The sequence below is a fragment of the Misgurnus anguillicaudatus genome, chromosome 16 (assembly GCF_027580225.2).
Source record: "Misgurnus anguillicaudatus chromosome 16, ASM2758022v2, whole genome shotgun sequence".
Classification (NCBI taxonomy): Eukaryota; Metazoa; Chordata; class Actinopteri; order Cypriniformes; family Cobitidae; genus Misgurnus; species Misgurnus anguillicaudatus.
In genome coordinates this window covers 22,326,707-22,347,892 of record NC_073352.2, presented here as the reverse complement: position 1 = coordinate 22,347,892, position 21,186 = coordinate 22,326,707, and the positions used below count along the sequence as shown (strand labels likewise).

Genomic DNA, 21,186 nt, shown 5'->3' with positions numbered 1-21,186 from the left:
ATTGTTAAATTAGCAAAAGTGGATTCGGACACGCCTGTTTAGACCTTGCGCCATGCGATTTAGACCCTGCGCTTAGATCGTTAAAATAGAGCCCATAGTGTTTATCTCTTTTTTATGTTAGTTTTTCTTACTACTGTGGGCTTTATCTCACTCACTGTGCTTTGTGAGTCACATTATTTGTAAAAGCTACTATGATTTATCGTAAAAGATGCTAAAGTACAAATAAACTTGAATTGTAAATGTTTCTCTAGGTTTATACATCCAGTATTACTTAATTACTGACGTTTAAGAAAAATGTGTTTTCTTTATAATTTTAAAAAATGGTTAAGATAGCAATTCAGTAATGTTCTCTTAAATTAGCATTTTTGTCATAAAATTCCTCCTTCAGTAAGTCTGTCTTGCATCAGCCAATGAATGTTAAGGTCCTTCTGCCTTACCATCTAGCTCTCTGGTGTTCAGGTGAACCGGGTCCAACTTATGATGAACAGTGATTTAATAAACTAGCATGCCCACTGCCTGATTGACTGACTCTCTGTGAAGCTATGCTCTATTTTCTGCAATTCATTAGTCGGCCATCTGCGTGTGACAATATGTCGGCTTCTTCAGAGAAAAGCGAGTTCTGTGCCTTTTTTATTCGAGAGATGAAGGTAGGACGAGGGATCGGCATTTCAAAGCAGGGGGATCATCTGGCAAAAATAGGACACAATGGCACAGGAAGAAATTTACTGCAGGTCCACTGTGCCAAAACACACAACCGGGATTAAAACTATCCTAGCAACAAACTACAGCAAGTCCGGTCCCTCTTTAGGGATATGCTAATCAAGCATCCATCAGTAGAAAAGTGAGCCAATCACCAAGATCATCGCATGCCAACAAACAAACAAATGGTTAGTCACCGAATGTGGTGAGTTTAACAACTTCCAGCAAGAACTTATCATATTTGCTGTAAAAAAATTTAATTGGACGACAAGTGCTTTCGCCTCATCTGTTGATTCATTTGCATAGTTTACACGTTCACAGTGAGCGAATTAGCCAAACTTTTCCTCTAACAAATTTGTCCATGACAGATGCGTCCCATAATTCATTTCCATTTTATATCCAATCCTCACACGTCGATTCTGGGATTTACTTTGTGTGTTTTAACACCGCATACAATGTGAGTGACAAATTGAATGCTTTTAAACAGAAAAAGCTTTTTTATTCTATATATAAACTCTATGTATACTCAAACCCACCTCCACAGATTGACACAGCACATTGTTTTAAAACTAAATGGGCCAGATTTGTGAAAAAATGCTGATGTGGGATCTATGTGACTCCTGTTGGATGATCTGGAGTGGAGCTGAACCATTGACTCTGATTGAACTGATTTCTGGGATTGTTAAACATTCTAATGAAGCACAGAGCCCTGCTGGCGGATGACTGCTTGGCTCTTTCTAAAGCTTAGTTCCTCCTACATTAGCCGAACTCATGAGACTCACTGCCTCTGCTTGTCATCTGGATTATTGTTTCAGCTGAACACAGAGACCCACCCAGTCCCCAGATCCAAAGTATCCGGCATCTCTCCTTACCCACACAAAACTCCTTCTGATACATGTACAGCATGTGTAATATTGTGTGTGCCTGTGTGTTTGTAAAGGATTGCTCACAGGGCCCCAGCATCAATAAACTCAGCATCTTCTCTTAACCAAACAATTTCATGGTCAAAAATGAAAGTGCGGACATTGTCCAGTCAGCTCACATACCGAAAGAGGAAGAGACAGCAAAAGATACCTGGGAGTGTGAGTACTCTCCCTACCCAACTAAAAAGTAACATTGCATGACCACAAGAGTGCTTTGGGTCACAAGTCCTGCATCTGTGTTGCACAGTCAGAGCTGGGTAGATTACTTATGAATTACATGACAAAATTTGTAGTCAGTAATATAATCTCTTAGATTACACATAGTTGGTAATGTAATCTGACTACTTTTGGATTACATTTACTTTAGAATACTTTTGACAAATCTTATTTGATTTCAAATATATATAAAGAAGAAAAAAAATCTTCAATTATTTTTCAACAACAACAAAAACTTATTTTTAAAGTGCAATGTATGAACACTTCAGAATACTAACACTGATTTACTTTGTAATTAGTGTCAACAAGTGGCGGGGCGTGACTGCTCATCCGAGGGGCGCTAATTCAAAATACGTTTTTGGAGTGTCACGTGTGTGATTCCCTTTTCCAAAATATGTTCTGCGTGTCGAGAGATCCTGTGTGCATCACGTGTTTTGTCAAAATAAAGGCCTGCTGGACACGCGTCAAAAGCGTTTATGATAAAGAGGTCACATTCAAAAAATAAACGCAAGACTCCCTTAACAGTAAACTCTGATTATGCAAGAGATTATGCGAGTATCTGGCAAACGGAACGTCTCTTTTATCATAAACTCTTTTGACGCATCTGCAGCAGGCACTTATTTTGGCATGACACGTGATGCACCCCCTCTCGAACAATCACAAACGTATATACGCGGTAGGTCAATTTATTATGTAAGATGTAAAAATAGGAGATTTATTAAATAGATGGTATGCCCGTGACATCACCTTTGGCGAAAATGACTGAGGTTACGCCCACTGAGTGGCAAAAGACAGAACGGCAAAATTTGTGTACATTGTGAAATCAGCGAAAACACGGGAAAAACGCGTCTAAATTAAAAAAAGCTGTTGTGCGATAGACTGTACTAACAGATTTAACAAGAATTCAGAGTTATCGTTTGAAAGAGACTATCAAAAAACACAGAAAGGATAATTAAATGGATCGTCCATGCCAACATCCACTGACCACAGGTGGGTTGACAAGTTGCTAGGGTCACTATCAAGTCCAACTCCGGCGTGGTCACATGGAAAAGTGACTTCAATGCAAACCCTCTATTGTGAACATCGTTGCCATAGTGTGAATAATATGTAATCATGTAATCCATAAAAAAGTAATGGTAGTCTAATTACAATTATTTTAAAATGTAATTACAAGTACTGATTTTTGGAATCTGTAATTACAAGTACTGATTTTTGGAATCTGATTATGTAATCCAGATTTCACATAGTCCATTACTACCCAGCTCTGTGCACAGTATAGTACATATATAACTGAGCTAGCATGTTATTGTACAAAACAGCTATGGGCATTATCACAAATGTGATGATTTCCAATGCAAAAACACTCTAGATCGTGACATTGCTTTAAAAGACCACGATGTAGCAAACACTATACAGCATAAATCTAAAGTGGCCTTTCAAATAGTGTATTTTAAAATGCTCTTACTCTCTCTCTTTCTGCTTTCCTGTCCCACCTCCCCTTTCCTTTTTCTCTGTGAAAGATGACAGATTTGTGGCTGAAATGAATGTGTAACAGCACTCCCACACTTGGTGCTGGCATTAGTTAATCTAAAGCCTGAAGTGATGTGTGTGTGGTGCATCAGAGGGAGGGTAAAGAAGTGAAAGAGAGAGCATGAGAATGTGGAACAAAGAGAAAGAGAGAGCGAGTGAATGAAGGTAAAATGTCATGCGCTCCAAGTCTAATAAAGAAACTAAGCCGACCTTACAGTCCACTACACTTCTAAGACATTGGTGACAGATGTCATGTGTTCATTATATGAGCAGTAAATAGATGCATTATTATTACTAATGTTTATACACTGGATCACAGGGAGTAATAGCAAAACCTTTGCATCGTGTTAGCGAGCATCTGCATGGGCAAGAACCACTTTGACATTGAGTTACATCTCTATTAGCTCTATCTATGTTGTTTAAGCATTCAGATAAGGTGGTGTACAATATGTCCTACAAGAGCGGCACTGTAGCCAAACTCGGATCTTAATCTTCCTTTATTCAAATTGTATTGATGTATTCAATTGGAATCCAAGTACTCTTCCGGCTAGGATGAAAACAGGCACCGGTGGGACATATTCTCAGGTGGTTGGTTATTTTAGCATTTGTCATGAATATTTCATAAAGCCAGATATTGTATATCTAAGGTGTTCTCCACTTCAAGACAAAGAAAGCAACATTTCTAAAGAAGAATAAAATTGCATTCTCATGCTGCTTTCATCAATCAGAGTCCAAAGAGCCACAGGCACTCTTGAGAACACAATGAATTCATACACACACTCTCCCTTAAGATTCAAGAGGAAAGAAATAAAGAGTGACAGGGGAAGAGAGACAGACATAGAGTAAGCGAGGGAGAGTCGCTTAATGACACGGGGGTCCAGCAGGCGGATCGATAAGAGCCGATAAGCAAGAAATGCTAAGCCTAACCTGTGACACCAACAACTGGTTCCCACTTGCTAGCACAGAGTCCAACTAATCTCAAAGTTGTGGAATATAGACAAAGAAGTGCTTTATCAACTTTTTTAAATCATCAAATGTATTTTTAAGTTGCCATACTGCTAAAATCTTTTCTCCTTACAAAGGTAATAACTTAAAAAAAAATCAATGTATTATTGTGTGTATTGAATAAGATTAGTCAAAAAAGTTTTCCCAACTTGACAAACAGTATAATCTGAATAAATTTTATGTTAAATTAGAGTTTCTCAGCATTCACTGCAACATGATCAGTTATGTGGTTTAGCTATACAATTCAACTAGGGATGCATTACGATTAATCGCGATTAATCAATTGCAGAATAAAAGTTTTTGTTTACATCATATATGTGTGTGAACTGTGTATAATAACTTTGTATAGATAAAAGCACACACATCATGCATATTTAAGAAATGTTTACATGTGTATACATTTGGATATTTATGTATAATTTATATTATATATAACTATAAATACGTAATATATAAATATTTTTTTTCTTAAAATTATACAAGTATGTGTGCATATTTATATATATATATATATACACACACACACATAAGTATTATACACAGTTTACGGACATATATTAAAAACTTTTATTCTGCTATAGATTAATCATGATTAATTGTTATGCTGTCCTAAATTCCACTGTTTTAACAGTTACTCGACCAATGATTTAGACATGATATATGAAAAATACTTAAAAATATGAAAAATATGTGAAAATATGAAAAAATACTAGGCTTACAACTTTTCTGGCAAACATAAGACAACAAGCAGCATTAAATGAACAAACAAATATTAGGCCCTATCATACACCTGACACAATGCAATGTGCGACACAAATGTTTTTTTGCCTGGCGCGGTTTTCATTTTCATGTACAGCGCCACAAATCCATTTGCACCAATTTTTGCACCAAACCTGGCGATAAAGTCTAAAGTCAATGGAGAAATATTGTTTTTGTTATTATAAGGGCACGTTAGTAATATGCTCTTATAAACGTGACAACTACGTGCATTTGCTTATCACACACATGGATGCGCACCAGCACACAAATGTTTTTAAATATGAAAAATTATAGGATTAAAATGTTAAAACATTATTATGGAGTCTCTTGGACATAAATGAAGAGCGATTAAGAGACGTTAGAAGGCGTATAGAGCTGCTTCACCTGTAGCCTGGTAAGTAAATAAATGTTTTGCTTTAAACAAATGTTGCATTTATTTTGAAATTTTTTTTATACTTCCCTACAGATTTACTGTATATGATGACTTTGTACCTCTTGATATGGTGAGATGAGAATCTTTTTAAGCAATGCTTTAACAAAACGAAAACACAGCACTGTCCGAGTGCTGAAATATTTCAACTCTTCACATGTTTGTAAATTCTTTATACCCTGTTTGTTTCAAATAAAGCATTTTTAGAGTACAAACCTTTTCTTGCATATTTGTAAATTATCCTTTGAGATTGCACTAATCATGTAGCTACTCATACATTTACAGCAATTAAAAGCCTGCTATTTTTACTTCCATGACTGAAAGAAAATGACTTTAAAAAGAAAACAAAAGTTTTAATATAAAAACATCAATTTTTATACAAATAAAAACAACACATTTTTTAACATCAATCTTACACTGGTGGTCTTCTACCTCCGCTTAGTTTTTGCAAGACAACAATGCAAAATGTTTTCTCAATTATTATTTTATATTATTTTTATTTTTGCAGTGCATTTTGTGGATCTGTATGTGTGAAGAGAGAATTCTTGGTAATTTCTTGTAATACTTAGGAACAGAATGTTTACTTTAGATGTTAATGTGTGCCATTATTGTCATTATAAACTTAAATTATTATGGATGTGTGAACACTTCTGTAATTATTTTATTCATTTTATATTTATTTGGAGTACTGAAGACTTTAATTGCATGCCGAAGGCCTTCTTAGCTTTTAATCCCTCTCTGTCCCTCCCTGTGGCTAAGATGAAACAAACAAAAATAAATAGTTGGTCCTTTACTCCTGTTTCCAGCTACAGTATGTATTTATGGTACAACTGATATCATAGGAATCGGGGAGAATCCATTATCGAAAAAAAAACCTGAACCTGTTGCAGAAAAACAAAGACTGCAGAATGCTTTTTGACAATACAAGAGGATAAGAGGAATTGCAAAGCTGACATGATATACAAACAAGAAAACCAAAAACAAACAGAAGAAAAATGCAACTCAATCCCTGACAACATTGTGACTATAGATTCAGCAGCTTGAACCACTTTCAGACTCGCATACTGAGGAACTTATTCTTGAAGCAAGAATATTTATCCAGCTATCTCTTTAAAAAAATTGAAATAAAATATGTAGTGTTTTTTTTTACAACAGAAAAAGCTTTTGGCTGGGTGTTTGGGGACAGATGATATGGAATGCTGATAACTTACACAGATTCTGGGCAGTCTTGGCATCGAGAATTCGCAGCTCTTTTGCTTTTTTCTTGAATTGTGTCATCCTGTCATCTGTTTCGTCCACGTCCTTTTTCACTAAAAGCAAAGAGACACAAGCAAAGTGAGAGCCTTAATTATCCAAACCTGTAAATGCATATGCTCAACAGTAATATTTAGCGAGCATACGCTCAAGGTTTTTCAAATTCTAGTCATCAAGCAATAAAATTATATACATCAATTTTAACTACACACTTTCTGGTGCACAAACACCATTTTGCCATGTTCTGGGGGTTTGCTATGTGGTTCCTGTGGTGTTCTTCGTGGTCAAAGTCAAATGTCTATAGATATATCTTCTTCAATGCAAAGTTTAAGGGACATTTGTATTTATTCGACTTAACATATAATATAACATAATTGATAGTTTCAACAAATACAGCAGGATAAGTTACAAAGCCAGGTTTTATACTCAAGGATGAACAATAGTAATGACACAATAGCATGTTTGCCTCAAATTGCTACCTTTGTCTTAGAGGAACTAAATTATTTTATTTTGAACACATGGGTTACCAAAACCACAAGCATGACTTCGGTGCTTCGAAACACACTTTTTATGAGCTCCCGCTGTAGCAATAAAAATGACATATGTTGTTCTCTATAAGGTAATTATACATATGGCACCTCTATAACAGATCCAGGGTGAAAAGCATAAGGACACGGAAATGTTAGATCATGGCAGATGTGTCATGATTATACCGAGACACTGATGCATGTCAGGCTGACTTTTTATAGCAAGACATATAAAAACGAGAGGAATATAAAAAGGGTGGAAGAAAGTGAGAAAAATAAAGACAGGAGGAAAGCAATGGAGAAATACAGGTTAAACAAGGTGAGATGAAGAGATAAAAATCAGGCAGAGAGACACGGAGGAACTATGTGCTAAAGAGACTATTGGCGCGTGACTACGGCTTTGCTCACAGTATATTGGAGGAAGATTTTGCGGGCCCGCTATTGACAAACACAAGGCTCGCTCTGTCAACGGCTCAGAGCCACGGAGATAATTGTGTTATTTCTGTAATCCTGAGGAGAAGGCACGGCAGCTTGGAACAGCCGCAAACTAAAATTAACGCCGTACATGTGTGACTGGTATTCAGGCAACCATTCCCCTTTGAGGCCCGTTTAAACAGAACGTCCCCCAGTGACAAAAAATGTGTCAGCAAATCCTCGGCCAAACCGTTGTCACAGTGAACTACTAACTAACTAAATTAGAGAGCAATCAAGGTCTTAGCTCTGGGACCGACCCGAGGGTGAGAGCGAGAGATTCTGGGTAATACTCAGGTGAAAAGACAGTCCTGGTTTGGCAGATTGCTTGTGGGAGTAGGTGCGCACCTCAGCGCTAATCATCACAACTCTGCTATTTATTTAAGCCCAAGATAGAAGTCTCGCAGGAAATCTCGTACAAACAAGCCTCTACCAAGAAATCTGTATATGCGAAGGTATTATCAAAGCAGCAGCGTTTGCCAAGCAGGTGGATTTGCTGCTGGTTATAAGCAATTCGCTGTTGTGTCAAAAGCACCGTGGAACTGATAGGTGTCTGTTTTCGGCTGAAAGTGATGATGACTCCACTGACAATGCCGTAGGAGCTTGATGTAAAGTCTGTTTTTCAAGCTCAAGCTTAATAACAGGTAATTAATTCATGCAACACCTTGATAGGTGACAAGACTTTCCAAGATCCAAAAATGTTTTTTTCTAAGCATCTAATAAATAAACCTTACAAGCTGATTACAGTGGTCTAAAGCTACAGCTTTAAGGGATTATATGAACACATGTATATATTTTGAGCCACAGGTAGTCCTGTAGTTCGGTGGTAGAGCATTGGGTTAGCAGCACAAATGGGTTAAATCCCAAGGTACATACATACTGATAAAATGTATAACTTGCAATGCATTGTCACCCTAGAGTCACATTAGCTACAAAAGTGAACTACACCGAGCGACACGCACTCGCTTGATGGGCGTTCCTTGGCTAGTTTCTAAAAGCGGTATCAAAAGTCACTTTAGAGGTATTGTTAAGTTACAAGAACAGTGTTTTTGGATTTAAAAGTATTTATTTCTCGATAAAAGTAACAAAATATAACTTATCAGATATATACATAAATACGCATTTTCCGCCATCTTGAATTATTTTCTCAGACTCGACCACAGACCTACGTCATGCTGCTCCTTCACTCCGATTGGCAGTCGCTTTGACGTGTCACTCATCATTTGCATAAAATAGCCTGCTTGTCTATTTTGGCCCCGCCTTGCTCGCGCAGCGGCGAGCTCGTCGCTTGTCGGTGGCGAACGGCCACTTCCATTGAAAATGAATGGTAGCCTGTCGCTCTGTCTCTGTCGCTTGTAGCTAATGTGACTGGGGAGTAAGATGCTTTGGATAAAAGCGTCTGCCAAACGTATAAATGTAAATGTATTGTGACTCTTTCAGTTTAATCCATTTTAGCAGACCTCTCATTTGGTAGGGTGCCTCCGTTTCACAATGATGACATCATGGGCCAGTAGTTCCCAGGGTTCAAAGAGCCAGCACTAAGAGACAGGCATGTTTCCACAACATAATGGCCTCAGTCCAGCTCACTCAGTGTGAGTCCCACTAAAACAAAGCTAAAATTGTGGGAAACTTGAGGACCAGAGAAAATAAAATATCAGGAAACGGGATTCCCAAAGGATTTATATTTTTAAGGGAAGGGGTGCAGGTGAGGAAACAGCTTTCAGCCATATTGTAGGGCTCAAAAACCCTCATCACCCCCTTAGGCGCATTGTCACACACTTCTACCAGCTGGTTTTCCCACCTGGGTAGCCCACGCTCTCAGCAGGATGCTCTCCACACATCCTCAGGCTGTTCAGCTGTTGGACATCCACAGCCCGCCAGGCCTGTGCCTCTTCACACGGAGCAGGGCTGGATTAATGTGAAACAGACACAGCTCATGTGTAGGAATATCATCGACTATATACTTATATACTATCTACTGCAGGCTTGCTGATTCAGTCATACATGGGAAATGAGACATTATCAGAGAAATGTTGGGATATAGCTCCACCCCACACCTTGGTTTATGCCAGAGAGAAAAGTTTACAGAAAAATAAGGCAAAATTCAAAACAGCCAAGTGAGCTAAGCCTCTTGATCCACCCACTAGAATATGCTTAGAGTATTGACACAGTCAAACAACTCACAGAGCAGGACGTGTTCCTCCACCTATCCAAGAGGCTAAAACTCTTCTTCCAATTGCTGAGCTTTTATTTGTGTGAATGTTCTTCCAAGAAACACTTTGCAATCATCCAGGGGGGTTAGAGAGTGCAACACTGGCCATGTTTGCATATGTGGCAATGGCCAATTGAAATACTTGAGAATGTCTAAGAAAAGGTACAAAAAACACAAAACCTTTTCTGTCGCTTAAGGGTAATTTTGTGAATATTGCACCTTTTGTGGTATAATATTACAGACCTATTGTGTACCTTAAGGAACAATTATGTAACAGTTCCATTTTATAGGTACAAAACAGTTAACTGTACCTTTTAAGTTACACAATAGATCAGGGGTGGTGAATATCCAGAGTTTAGCTCCAGCTCTAATCAAACACACATGAACAGGCTAATCAAGGAGGACTGCGGCTCTCCAAGACCGACGTTCGCCACCTCTTCAATAGATCCATAAAGGGACACTCCACTTTTTTTTATTAGGCTCATTTTCCAGCTCCCCTATTTTTAATTGTTTCGGAATCTATTCAGCCAATCTCCGGGTCTGGCGGTAACAATTTTAGCATAGCTTAGCATAATCCATTGAATCTGATTAGACCGTTAGCATCACGCTCAAAAATGACCAAAGAGTTTCAATAATTTTCCTATGTAAAATGTATCTCTTCTGTTGTTACATCATGTACTAAGATATCAATCAGCGCCCGAAAATTGTATCCTTGGTAACTTTTAATAGCAGGGGACTATTTTCAGGCATTGCATAACATCATTGTCCCTGGTGCAGCCATGGTACACTGTAAAAAAATCTGTAGAAATTTGCAGCTGGGTTGCCGGTAACTTACCGTAGATTTAAACTTATGTTTTTTACTGGCAACATTTTGTTAAAAGTTAAATGTACATTAAACATTTACAAGTCTTTGTCTTTACAGAATAAAACTAGAAAAACAGCATCAAGCAAGACATTCTGGGAAACAAAATCTGAAGCAAAAAAATGAAAAAGTTTGATGATGATTTCTGGTTCACAGAATGCTTTGCATGAGGCTGTTATTGTATAGTTTATTTTTTTCGGTAAAGATAAAGACTTGTTAATATTTAAAATGTATTTAACTTTGAACAAACTCTTGCCAGTAAATAACTAATTAAATCTACAGTAATTTACCGGCAACCCAGCGGCAATACCATTGTAATTTCTGTAAATTTTTTTACAGTGTACGGCAGCAAAGTCTATTATTACGCCAGAATGAGAGTATAGTTCCTAGTCATATTGGCCTAGAAAACCACAACTTTTAATTTTCAATCGGTCTTAGTACACAATGTAATACAGTCAAGTTTTAAATAGGAACAATTTTGAAACTCTTTGGTCATTTTTGAGCGTGATGCTAATGGTCTAATCAGATTCAATGGATTATGCTAAGCTATGCTAAAAGTGGTACCGCCAGACCCCGAGATTGGCTGAATGGATTCCAAAATGCAAAAATCAATTGTTTAACTCTAGGGGAGCTGGAACATGAGCCTATTTTCAAAAAAAGTGGAGTGTCCCTTTAAAGTACAGTAATGCACCCAAAAAGATACAACACTGTATTATGTTTAGTATACCTGTTAAGGTACAAAAGGGAACCCTAGGGTACCACCCCAGTGACAGAAAATTTATGTTTTTTTTTGATAGTGTACAGAAAGGTTAAAATGCCAACACACCTTTAAAAGCTAGTAAGTAGAGTAAAATATGTCATATCTTAGAAATCAGAAATGAATACTAGTGATAATAAAGATGTATTATGTGGTATTCCTAGACATCATAATGAAGTGCTAAAGGAAAACCATTTGAATTGGGTGTGGATAAAGCCTTTGTGTGTGTTAAACTGAAACAAAGCCTCACACTATGAGCCTGAGCAAGTTAAACTATTCTGAAACTAATACAGATGGCTCATTAAGATTTTATGGAGAACCGCATTTATACAATGAAATTAAAGTTGATTCAAGATATGTCCTGTGCATGTAGGTCATAAAGAGCATGAATGAATAAAAAAATAGTTTATCACCCAGTAACAAAAAGACATAATTAAGTTAATAAGTGGGCCAGTTAGTTATTGCAGAGACAAGGCAAAGCCAGGTGGTTTCACTTATAAAGTATCCATGAAAGAGCAATTATTCTTGGGGGTGTTTCAACATAATAAAAATAGCAGTATTTCAGAATGATGTGTTAGTAATGTGATCCATTAGAAGGCAAACACAAAGCTGGGGTAAAGGCTGGTTTCACAATATTAGTAAAACATCAACAGTGCAAGATTGCTCTTGCCAACATAACCACATACGTGTGTATGTTAAGTTCACAGATATTGTTATATGTAGGGGCTAAGAGAACAAGACTCTTGGCAGAAACCAAAGAACAACGCAGAGAGTGAAATGTAATAGCAATATTTAATCTTACAATAAGAAAAGCAATAAAAAGGCAACAGAAAAACGCACTCAAGTTCACACAAGATCTTCCTGTGATTTTTGGAAAGAGGGGAACTCGTGGGAGCTCCTTGTTTCCAAAGTTCTCCACATTTGGGCGTAGAGATTATTTACTGGGCTTGAATCTTTCTGCTGGGAGCTTTCCATGAGATATCTCCCCCAGGCAGTCAAAGCCTTGAGCATTCGCAAGCTAAACACTACCACATGTTCGCTTCCGGACTGAAATGATTCACACGAGTGCAAGAGTCACAGATATAAAGCAGGTGAATGGAGCAATGAAAACAAGGATGACAGGCACTCTTAAAACATGTTCAATGTCTCAGCCACCCAGAAAAGACAGTGCAGAGTCTGACTGTGTGCTGGGAAATGAATGGTCTAAATGTGTAATCTGTCTGGATCCACCTGACTCATCTTCTACCTCCATAAACTTAGTGTACAAGTCTTACTAACTCAGAACCACAATGAATTCAGTGCCTGAGTCACAACTACTTCAAACAGCAAAGGGTTTTTATGAATTAACCAGGAGTAAACAGACTCAGTGGTTTGTTTCTCTGTACATCCGTATCCTTCATAAGATCCACAAAGTCTCCAAATATGAAACACTTGAGGTTTGAAAACATTTTATTGAAGATTTCCAGCTGTGACCAATTTCTGCCAGTGACTAAGGCTTAAGAGAGGTATTTTTCTCAACCTTCTAACCAATATATTGTCTGGAAATAAATCCAGCACACCAGCGTTTTCACTAACATCTAACATCACAAATGCATGCTCACACTCTCAAAAAGGCAACGGTTTAAGGACGGTTTAAGCTGAAATTGTGTCTTCACCTTTCATCCTGGTTAACCTTATTGATCGAATAAGGGTGATCAATAAGGAAAATCACATACAAATTGAATCTGTGCAGAGCACAACCAGCACTCCTGCATCCAGATAAGTGCTTAATGTACAAATGTCTGAAATGTCCAAATTTGGGGTGGAGATTTCATGGAAGGCCAGTTGAGTGCATGAGATGATGTGGTTTGGAGTGCCCACAGCTATTCATTGTCAGCAGTCAATTGTTAGTGAAGCAACTGAAGCAGTTTTTGTACTAGAGGTACTAAAAGGAACAGAGAGTTTGTTGATGTCAGAAAAAAAGGGCACACGAACCATAAATACAAAGGGAGCTCTCTGAATGAGTATAATTCAACCTCTCTCTGACGGCTTTCTGATGTCAGGTTATTAGAAAGCATCTCTCTTGTAATGACTTCCCCCTTCCTTTAGTCCTGACCTTCGGAGAACTAGGGTGCTCAAGAAAATCTGTCTAAGCTCAAGGTGAAAAGAAAAACAGCTGGGGGAGAGGCTGTGCTTCCATCCATGCAATTATCATCATCTTTAACGATAACAGGGGAAAAGAAGGAGGTTAGTGGTAATGATAATTGTGATGGGGCAGCAGGTAAAGCTCAAATCCCTTTGAAAACAGCATGATATGTCTGACAGTCCTCCAAAGCATGACTATGTTCAGGGGTCACTAATATACTCCCAATTTTATGCTGGGTTTACCCAGTAGCATGGAGAGAGTGGGTAGAAGACAGGCTGCAAAGGTCTTAGCCTGACCCGATAACCACTGGCTCTCTCTAGTAGTTTCATTATGTTCGAGAGACACAGTGAGACTGAGCAACAGCTGGACTGCAGCAGGAACCCAGGAGGAGCGCCAAGCCATGTTCCTCCTCCTTATGTCAGAACTTTTGTTTACAATAACATTTGTTGTGTCTTGGAGGCAAGTCTTGTGGGAAACTCAAAGTGGAACAGAAATTGCAATGCTATAAACTCCAGTTAAAGGGACAGTTTCTCTAAAAATAAAAATCCTGTAACTGTTTACTCATCTTGACTGGACTTTCCTGTACTGACTAACTTGGTTTTTCCTACAATGGAAGCTGTGCAGCTGCGTGATTACCGTCATTTATATAAAGTTCTTATTTTGTGTTCATCAGAATAAAGAAACTCACAAAGGTTTAGCACTACATTTTTCATGATACTGTCACGAATTTCCACGTTTTTTCGTGGCTGTTTTACGAATTTCTGTTTACGTGTTATTGTCACCAGTGATGTAGTACTCGAGTCTCGATTTCTGCTTTCTCTGACTCATCTCGGACTTGTTCCTTCAAAGGCTCGGTCTTGACTCGGTCTCGGACCACAGTGGGAGGGGAAGGACTCGTACTTTCAGACCGAGTCCTCGAGACCAACGCTCTTTTTTATGTTCAAACATCATAACAATAATAAAAGGTGCAATGTTGACGTGCATTATTTGAAAAGGAAATCCCATCGTGCAATGCAAAGATACTGCCTTCAGAGCCGTTTATTTATCTCTAAAAAAATAGGCAAAAGATGATGCATGTGTTAGGGATTGTTTTAATGATAGTAAAGCATAGTCCATATTAAGACATTAAGACTGCTCCTCTAAACAATTCCCAATCTAGCTTAGTCTGTAGGCCTAACTGTTGATTATTAACTGGAGTGAATTTAAATCATGAATATGAAAACTGACATGTTTTTATGGTCTTGGTCTCGACTCCTAAAGGACTTGGTCTCGACTCAGACTTGCTTCCTCAAAGGCTCGGTCTTGACTCTGACTCGACTATATTTGAAAACCAACGGACTCAACCCTTCAAAGACTCAGTCTCGGCTCGGACTCTGCATAGGCAGTCTCGTCGCCATCACTAATTGTCATGTATTGGTTACTCAACTGTTTTGTCCTACGACATCCTTACCCAAACCCAACTCTAACCCTAACACCAGGCGACAATGGTTTTAAAATCAGAAAATATTAAAAAATCTGGAAAAAAACATTGTATAAACCAATACTTAAAGTGACACACGCAAACACCAAATCTAATTCTAAACCGAAGCGACAATGGTTTGAAAATAGGAAAAAGCAGTTGAGTAACCAAAACGTGACAATGACACATAAAAAAAACGAAATATCACGGTCACGAAAAAACTAGGGATCGACCGATATGGATTTTTCAGTGCCGATGCCGATACCGATTTTTGTTTCATCAGCCTTAGCCGATGACCGATACAGGCTGCCGATTTTCTTGAGCCGATATTTGGAGCAGATACTGCTTTTGCTCACTCAATTTACATCATAAAAATTATGTAATAAATGGCATGTTGTTAGAAAGAGATGTTATTAGTTTGGACAGTTTTTACATTTATTTTAGTCTAGGACTAGTCTAATCTCTGTCCAGGAAACGACCCCATAGAGATGAGAAATAAAAACCCGCTTTGTTCAGCTATGATTGTCATGGAAAGGTTGGTTGTTTTTAGTCACATGAGCTGCAATCGCTTGCGGCTTCCAGCACTCGGTCTATAAATAATGCCGGAAAAAATCGGCGAACATGGAAGCCATGTATCGGCCGATGCCGATACACATAAAACTCACAAAATATCGGTCTATCACTAGAAAAAAAACACGGAAATTCATCACAGTATCATGAAAAAGAATCAAAAATTTGCATGACTATGGGTACGTAATTTTTGTAAAACTGGGTTATACATTTTGACATAATTTTCATTTTTGGGTGAACTATCCCTTTAAGTAGGCCAACAGATACGTATACATTTATAAATATGATGTATTTTTGGTAGCGATATGTACTGTACCTCTGATGTACTAATATGCAATCTTTAGGTGCAAAATGTACTTTTTGAAAGGGTACAGCCCCAATGGCAGCCATGGTACATATTTGGACACATTTTTCAGAGAGTGAAATGGAAACAGACATAAACGGAGGAAGAAGTTGGCATATATTTGAATATAAGTATGATGAAAGACCTTTTAATTTTGCAGAAATTATCCCTTTATTATTTATAATTCTTTCAAAGAGCATATCCATGCCTTGAAAATTATTTTGGGGCGTTCTACGAGGGACTGAAGCGCAGTCGAACTGATACTCACTCAGGCGTGGTTTCTTTCATTGAGTTTGAGCTCACTAAGCACGCAAATTCATGCAGCAATCTGGCAGAGCAGCACTTCAGCTCTCTCCTATAGTACGGCTCTGCTGCGTACTGAGCCGATAATAGGTTATCTACCGTATTTAATTCACACAATCACAATTGTGCGAAATGAAAACAGCAGTCTATGAAAGACGATGTATTGTACTGACATTCTGCTTTATCATGAGGTCATTTGTGAAAACCCATATCACCCTCATTTAATACAATGGAGGTGCCCATGTGGGGTAATAAAATGAAAATAATGAGCAATGGAAAAATCTCGTACAGATATATAGTCTCAGTGGTGTGAACATGACTGGGTTACAGTTGTAAGCCGCAGTATTACAGCACCAAAGCCTAACCATCTCTTTAATGTCTAGGTGGGAAGCTCAAGATCGCAAAGAGTGTGGGAAGAGTCACTCCTCAGGGCTGTTACTGACCGCAGAGGGCTTTACAGTCATGACTTCTGGATTCAAGCCCACAGCCAATGCACTTCAACAGGAGACGTTGGTTTAAAAGCTTGTTTGACCCATTACATGTAAACCACCGAACCAACTTGACTTTGCTAAAACAATGCACTGAAATCATCCCACAGGCACACATTTCTTAAAAATGTGTATAAGGCCCAAAATCAGTTCATGTCTTACTGTGCATTCAGACCGCCACCGGCGAGAGCGTCAATAAAAGCTCTGGCTGCCCTGCCAACGACGCTAAAGAAAAGGTGTAGTGGACGCTCTGACGCTCGAATGCATTCTCTGAACTCCTATCAGCCTTCCGATTGGTTTCCGCCGAACCGCGTCATATCTCATTACCATCATGTTGAGCTGATTTCAACTCTCATCAACGCTCACGCTATACATGACGTGCCGCGCCTCCCATTGAAAATTAATGACTTCTGGCCACTTTGACGCTCTCGCCAGTGAATGCACAGTAATGTGTCAAGAATATGTACTGCATACAGCAATGTTTAATCTATAACAGAGTGTACAGTCTTGTTGTCATACTGCAGAAACACATTTTCTCACAGTATGTGTCTACACTGAGGAAAGGTGATATTAAACAGCATACTGTATGTAGTTATGTGGCCTTCAATGTCCTGAATGTAGTTCAGTGAATAAATAACTGAATTATTGACAGAAATTAATACTAAACACATTTTGCCTTGAAATTGGATGACAAAAATGTGGCCATGACAGAGACTAGATCCACATAACCAGAAATTCACACAAATAAAGGACATGTTAATCGTGTTTTAATCTTCCGTTGATTTATATATTTATCTAAATGCTTCATTTTCGAATATGTTTATTGTTTCTGCCCCCCACTACGGCACAGCTGAGATAAGGTCCGAAATGGAGAAATGATCAACATCACCACTGCTGGGCCAAAGCCTCATTTGAGTCCCTGTGGTTAGGGGCTGGGTCCTGAGGTTGTGTGGTCATGTTTAACCTCTCCGTTGGAGCTCTGTGGGCTTGAGACTAACCACTATGTTAAATTGCTAGTGGCTGACTTGGCTCAGGAGGCTTCCTCCAAAAAAAAAAAAAAAATGCTATGTCATTTGACAGGAAGAAGGAAATAAAACAGTCCTCAGAGGGAATAAAAGAAAATCAGAACCTATTGAGGAAAATCTGTCTTCCAAGGACTTTCTTCGTAACATGTGGCTGAGTGTCATGCTTTCTATCTTGAAGGTTAACCGATATGTTGATCCAATTTGTCTGGCATGGTGCAAAGAGGCCTTTAGAAATACCTCGCAAGTTGTGCGTGCAAATGTCAAGGTTTGCCTGAAGGATAACAATAAACAAACAAATAAATAAAGTACAAATAATAAAATAAATAAAATGACTGTTTCTTCAAGGCAGCCTGGCATTATGCTTGTTACCGAGAGAAAGTATTATCTCCTGAAATAAAATCCACAGCAAGCATGAAGAGTGTAATTGTAAGTCTCCGCAATCCTACCAAAGGCAGTAGCTGCTGACATTCATGCAGATTTTCAAAAACCTATGGATGCCCAACAGTAAACTATTCCTGACAGTGTCTGACATATGCTGAAGATTCATATAGATGATTATTTCTTTCTTTCTTTCTTTAGGTTGCTGACTGCATGACTGTGGATCAAGACGAGAAGACGAATGCTCTTGTTATGTTTAATATAAAGTTTACATTGCGTCGTAAAAATGATGAAATTATCTTCATACGTGCTTAATTCATAATGAGAACGTATAACACAAGCTTTTTTATTCCGCTATAATATATAACACTATAAACAATAATATATGTCATTTTATAAACAAACTATAATTCTATCTTGACATGCACATTATCCGGTTCATGTTGGTCCAGTTTAATTCTGAGGACTCACTGGTTTGGTGTATTCATTTTTATTGTAAGCCTTTAAAAAGTAATTTTTTTAGATGCACTTTTGTAATATTTATAGCTTAAAGGACAAGTTTGGTATTTTACACTTAAAAGCCCTGTTTTCAAATTGTTTATGATGAAATTGAACGGTTTTGATTCTGAAATTTCAACATATGCGGCTGCCCCGATAATTTCCGGGTATTTGTTGTATCACCTAATGCATCTTTTGCAGCGATTTTTGTGTGAGCATATCAGTGAACACCCCTGACCACTCGGTGAGTTTCACGTCTTTGTAAACGAAAGTTGAATGCATTTTAGAAAGGATTGTTTCAGTGCACCTATACACCCATTATAGAGGTGGGAGGTGATACATATGTCGAAATTTCAGTCAAAACCGTTCAATTTCATCATAAACAATCTGAAAAAGGGCTTTAAGTGTAAAATACCGAACTTGTCCTTTAAATTCTCTAATATCTTCTAAAAACATTTAAAATCATTCTGCAGAATTCCGTAGATTTTTCTAAAAAATGTCCAGAGAAAAAGCAAAAAAAGTCAGCGGATTCCGTCTGGCCCTGATCATAGACCTGGGTGAGTGTGTGGCGATCTGGGGAGGGCCAGTGAAGATGAGGGTTGGAGAGACGAACATTACGAAATATTTCCATGTAAAGGAGAGTCAGTGATTGCATTTACAGGAATGTAGCAGAGCAGCTTGTTTTTGAAAGCCCTCTGTTGACTCAATCTTGCGCAGGGTGGGATGACCTTGGTCCAGATGCTCAGGGTGGTCAGAAGCAGCAGTATTCACATTCTCTCCATTCCTCTTCATGTATTCCCTCTTTCTCCACTTATCCGTTTAGCTGGGTCAAGCCAAGCCCTGTCTGTTTCAACACAAACCTACACGAGTGCACATCTTTCACCCGGTTCCCTGATAACCATTTACTTTCACAGTGATTATGGAGAATACTGAGAAAGAAAGATTAGTATGGCCAAATAAATTAAAGTATATAGGAAGTGCAACAAGAGACGTTAACAGCTAAAACATCTCTAAGCAATGCTTTGAGAAATCACGCTTCCTTAACAGCCAATTAATTCTGATCTTCCTTCCTCAAAAGCAGGACCCCTCTGTTATATCCTTTAAACTCCATCTTTGATTGCAGCCCTCTATGTTTGCATTACTGACAAAAGCTAGTCAAGCATAATGAGCTATAATGATAGAGTGTGAAGTGAACATCTATTTCGGTAGTGGTGTGTGGAGTGGCTTTGTGTGGCATCTCAGGTTTGTCTCGGATAGTGATTACTGGGTTGGCAGGACTGAAAAGCATAAGCTCTGACCTGCTTTACTTTGGAATTAATGTGCCCATGGACGTGTTGTCCAAACTGCGTACTCTGCCGCTACCCGGGCAGATTGGATTATAAGACATTTATGGGACCTGCTCTTACTGGATTACTCACGGATTGTATTGTGTATTAACTGCAGCAGCAAATGTAGTTATGAGGCTTCACGTTCAACTACTTGCTCCTGTTTGCTTTGTAAAAGCGTAGATTGAGAGCACACAGAGATGTAATGTTCCTCTGTACTTCTACAGTATTCATGAACGATCAATACAGTCAACAGAAAACAACACAGTGATTTAATCAACCCCATACTGCTCCTTTAATGACAAAACGCTATTATTATAAAGCTGTTGTGTTCAGTGGCGGCTCGTGACTGCTCATCCGAGGGGTGCAAATTCAAAATAAGTGTTAGGGGATTCATGTGTGTTGCTTGTGTTTTCAAAATATGTGTTCTGAGTGATCACGTGTTTTGTCAAAATAAGTGCCTGCTGCACACGCATCAAAACCATTTATGATAACGCTCACGCTCACAAAATACACGCAAGACAATCCCTTGAAGGTGCAGTGTGTAATTTTTTAGAAGGATCTCTTGACATAAATGGAAAATAATATACAAAACTATATTATCAGGGGTGTATAAAGACCTTTTTTATAATGAACCATTATGTTTTTATTAGAATAAGACGTTTTTATCTACATGCACAGATGGCCCCCTTACGTGGACGTCGCCATTTTGTGCCGCCATGTTTCTACAGAAGCCCTTAACAGACAAACTTTTTTTACTAAGTTGTCTCCGACGATGACATGTTTTTCCGGTGGCGGCTTCTCTATGCGTTTCAAAAGCGAGGGGTGAGCAGTGGACTGAGCCATTGGTTGCAATTCGCAACTTCACCACTAGATGCTGCTAAAATTTACACACTGCACCTTTAAAAGTAAAGTTTGATTACGTATGAGATTATGCGAGTATCAGGCAAACGCGAGCGTCTCTTTTATCATAAACAATTTAGACGTGTCTGCAGCAGGCACTTATTATGAAAAGACACGTGATGCA

The 21,186-nt window shown here is 38.4% G+C and overlaps 1 protein-coding gene across 11 annotated transcripts in view; it reads right to left on the bottom strand.

Moving 5' to 3' along the window:
• diaph2 (diaphanous-related formin 2) overlaps positions 1-21,186 on the bottom strand; it is a 510,829-nt gene that overhangs the window by 234,106 nt on the left and 255,537 nt on the right. For all 11 annotated transcript variants that reach the window (XR_012357976.1, XM_073854348.1, XM_073854345.1 and 8 more), the window contains one exon: positions 6,774-6,872. Coding sequence is in view for 10 of the 11 variants with exons in the window: in XM_073854348.1 (XP_073710449.1) it covers positions 6,774-6,872 (99 nt within the window). In the remaining variant the exon portion in view is untranslated. The remainder of the gene's footprint in view (positions 1-6,773; positions 6,873-21,186) is intronic.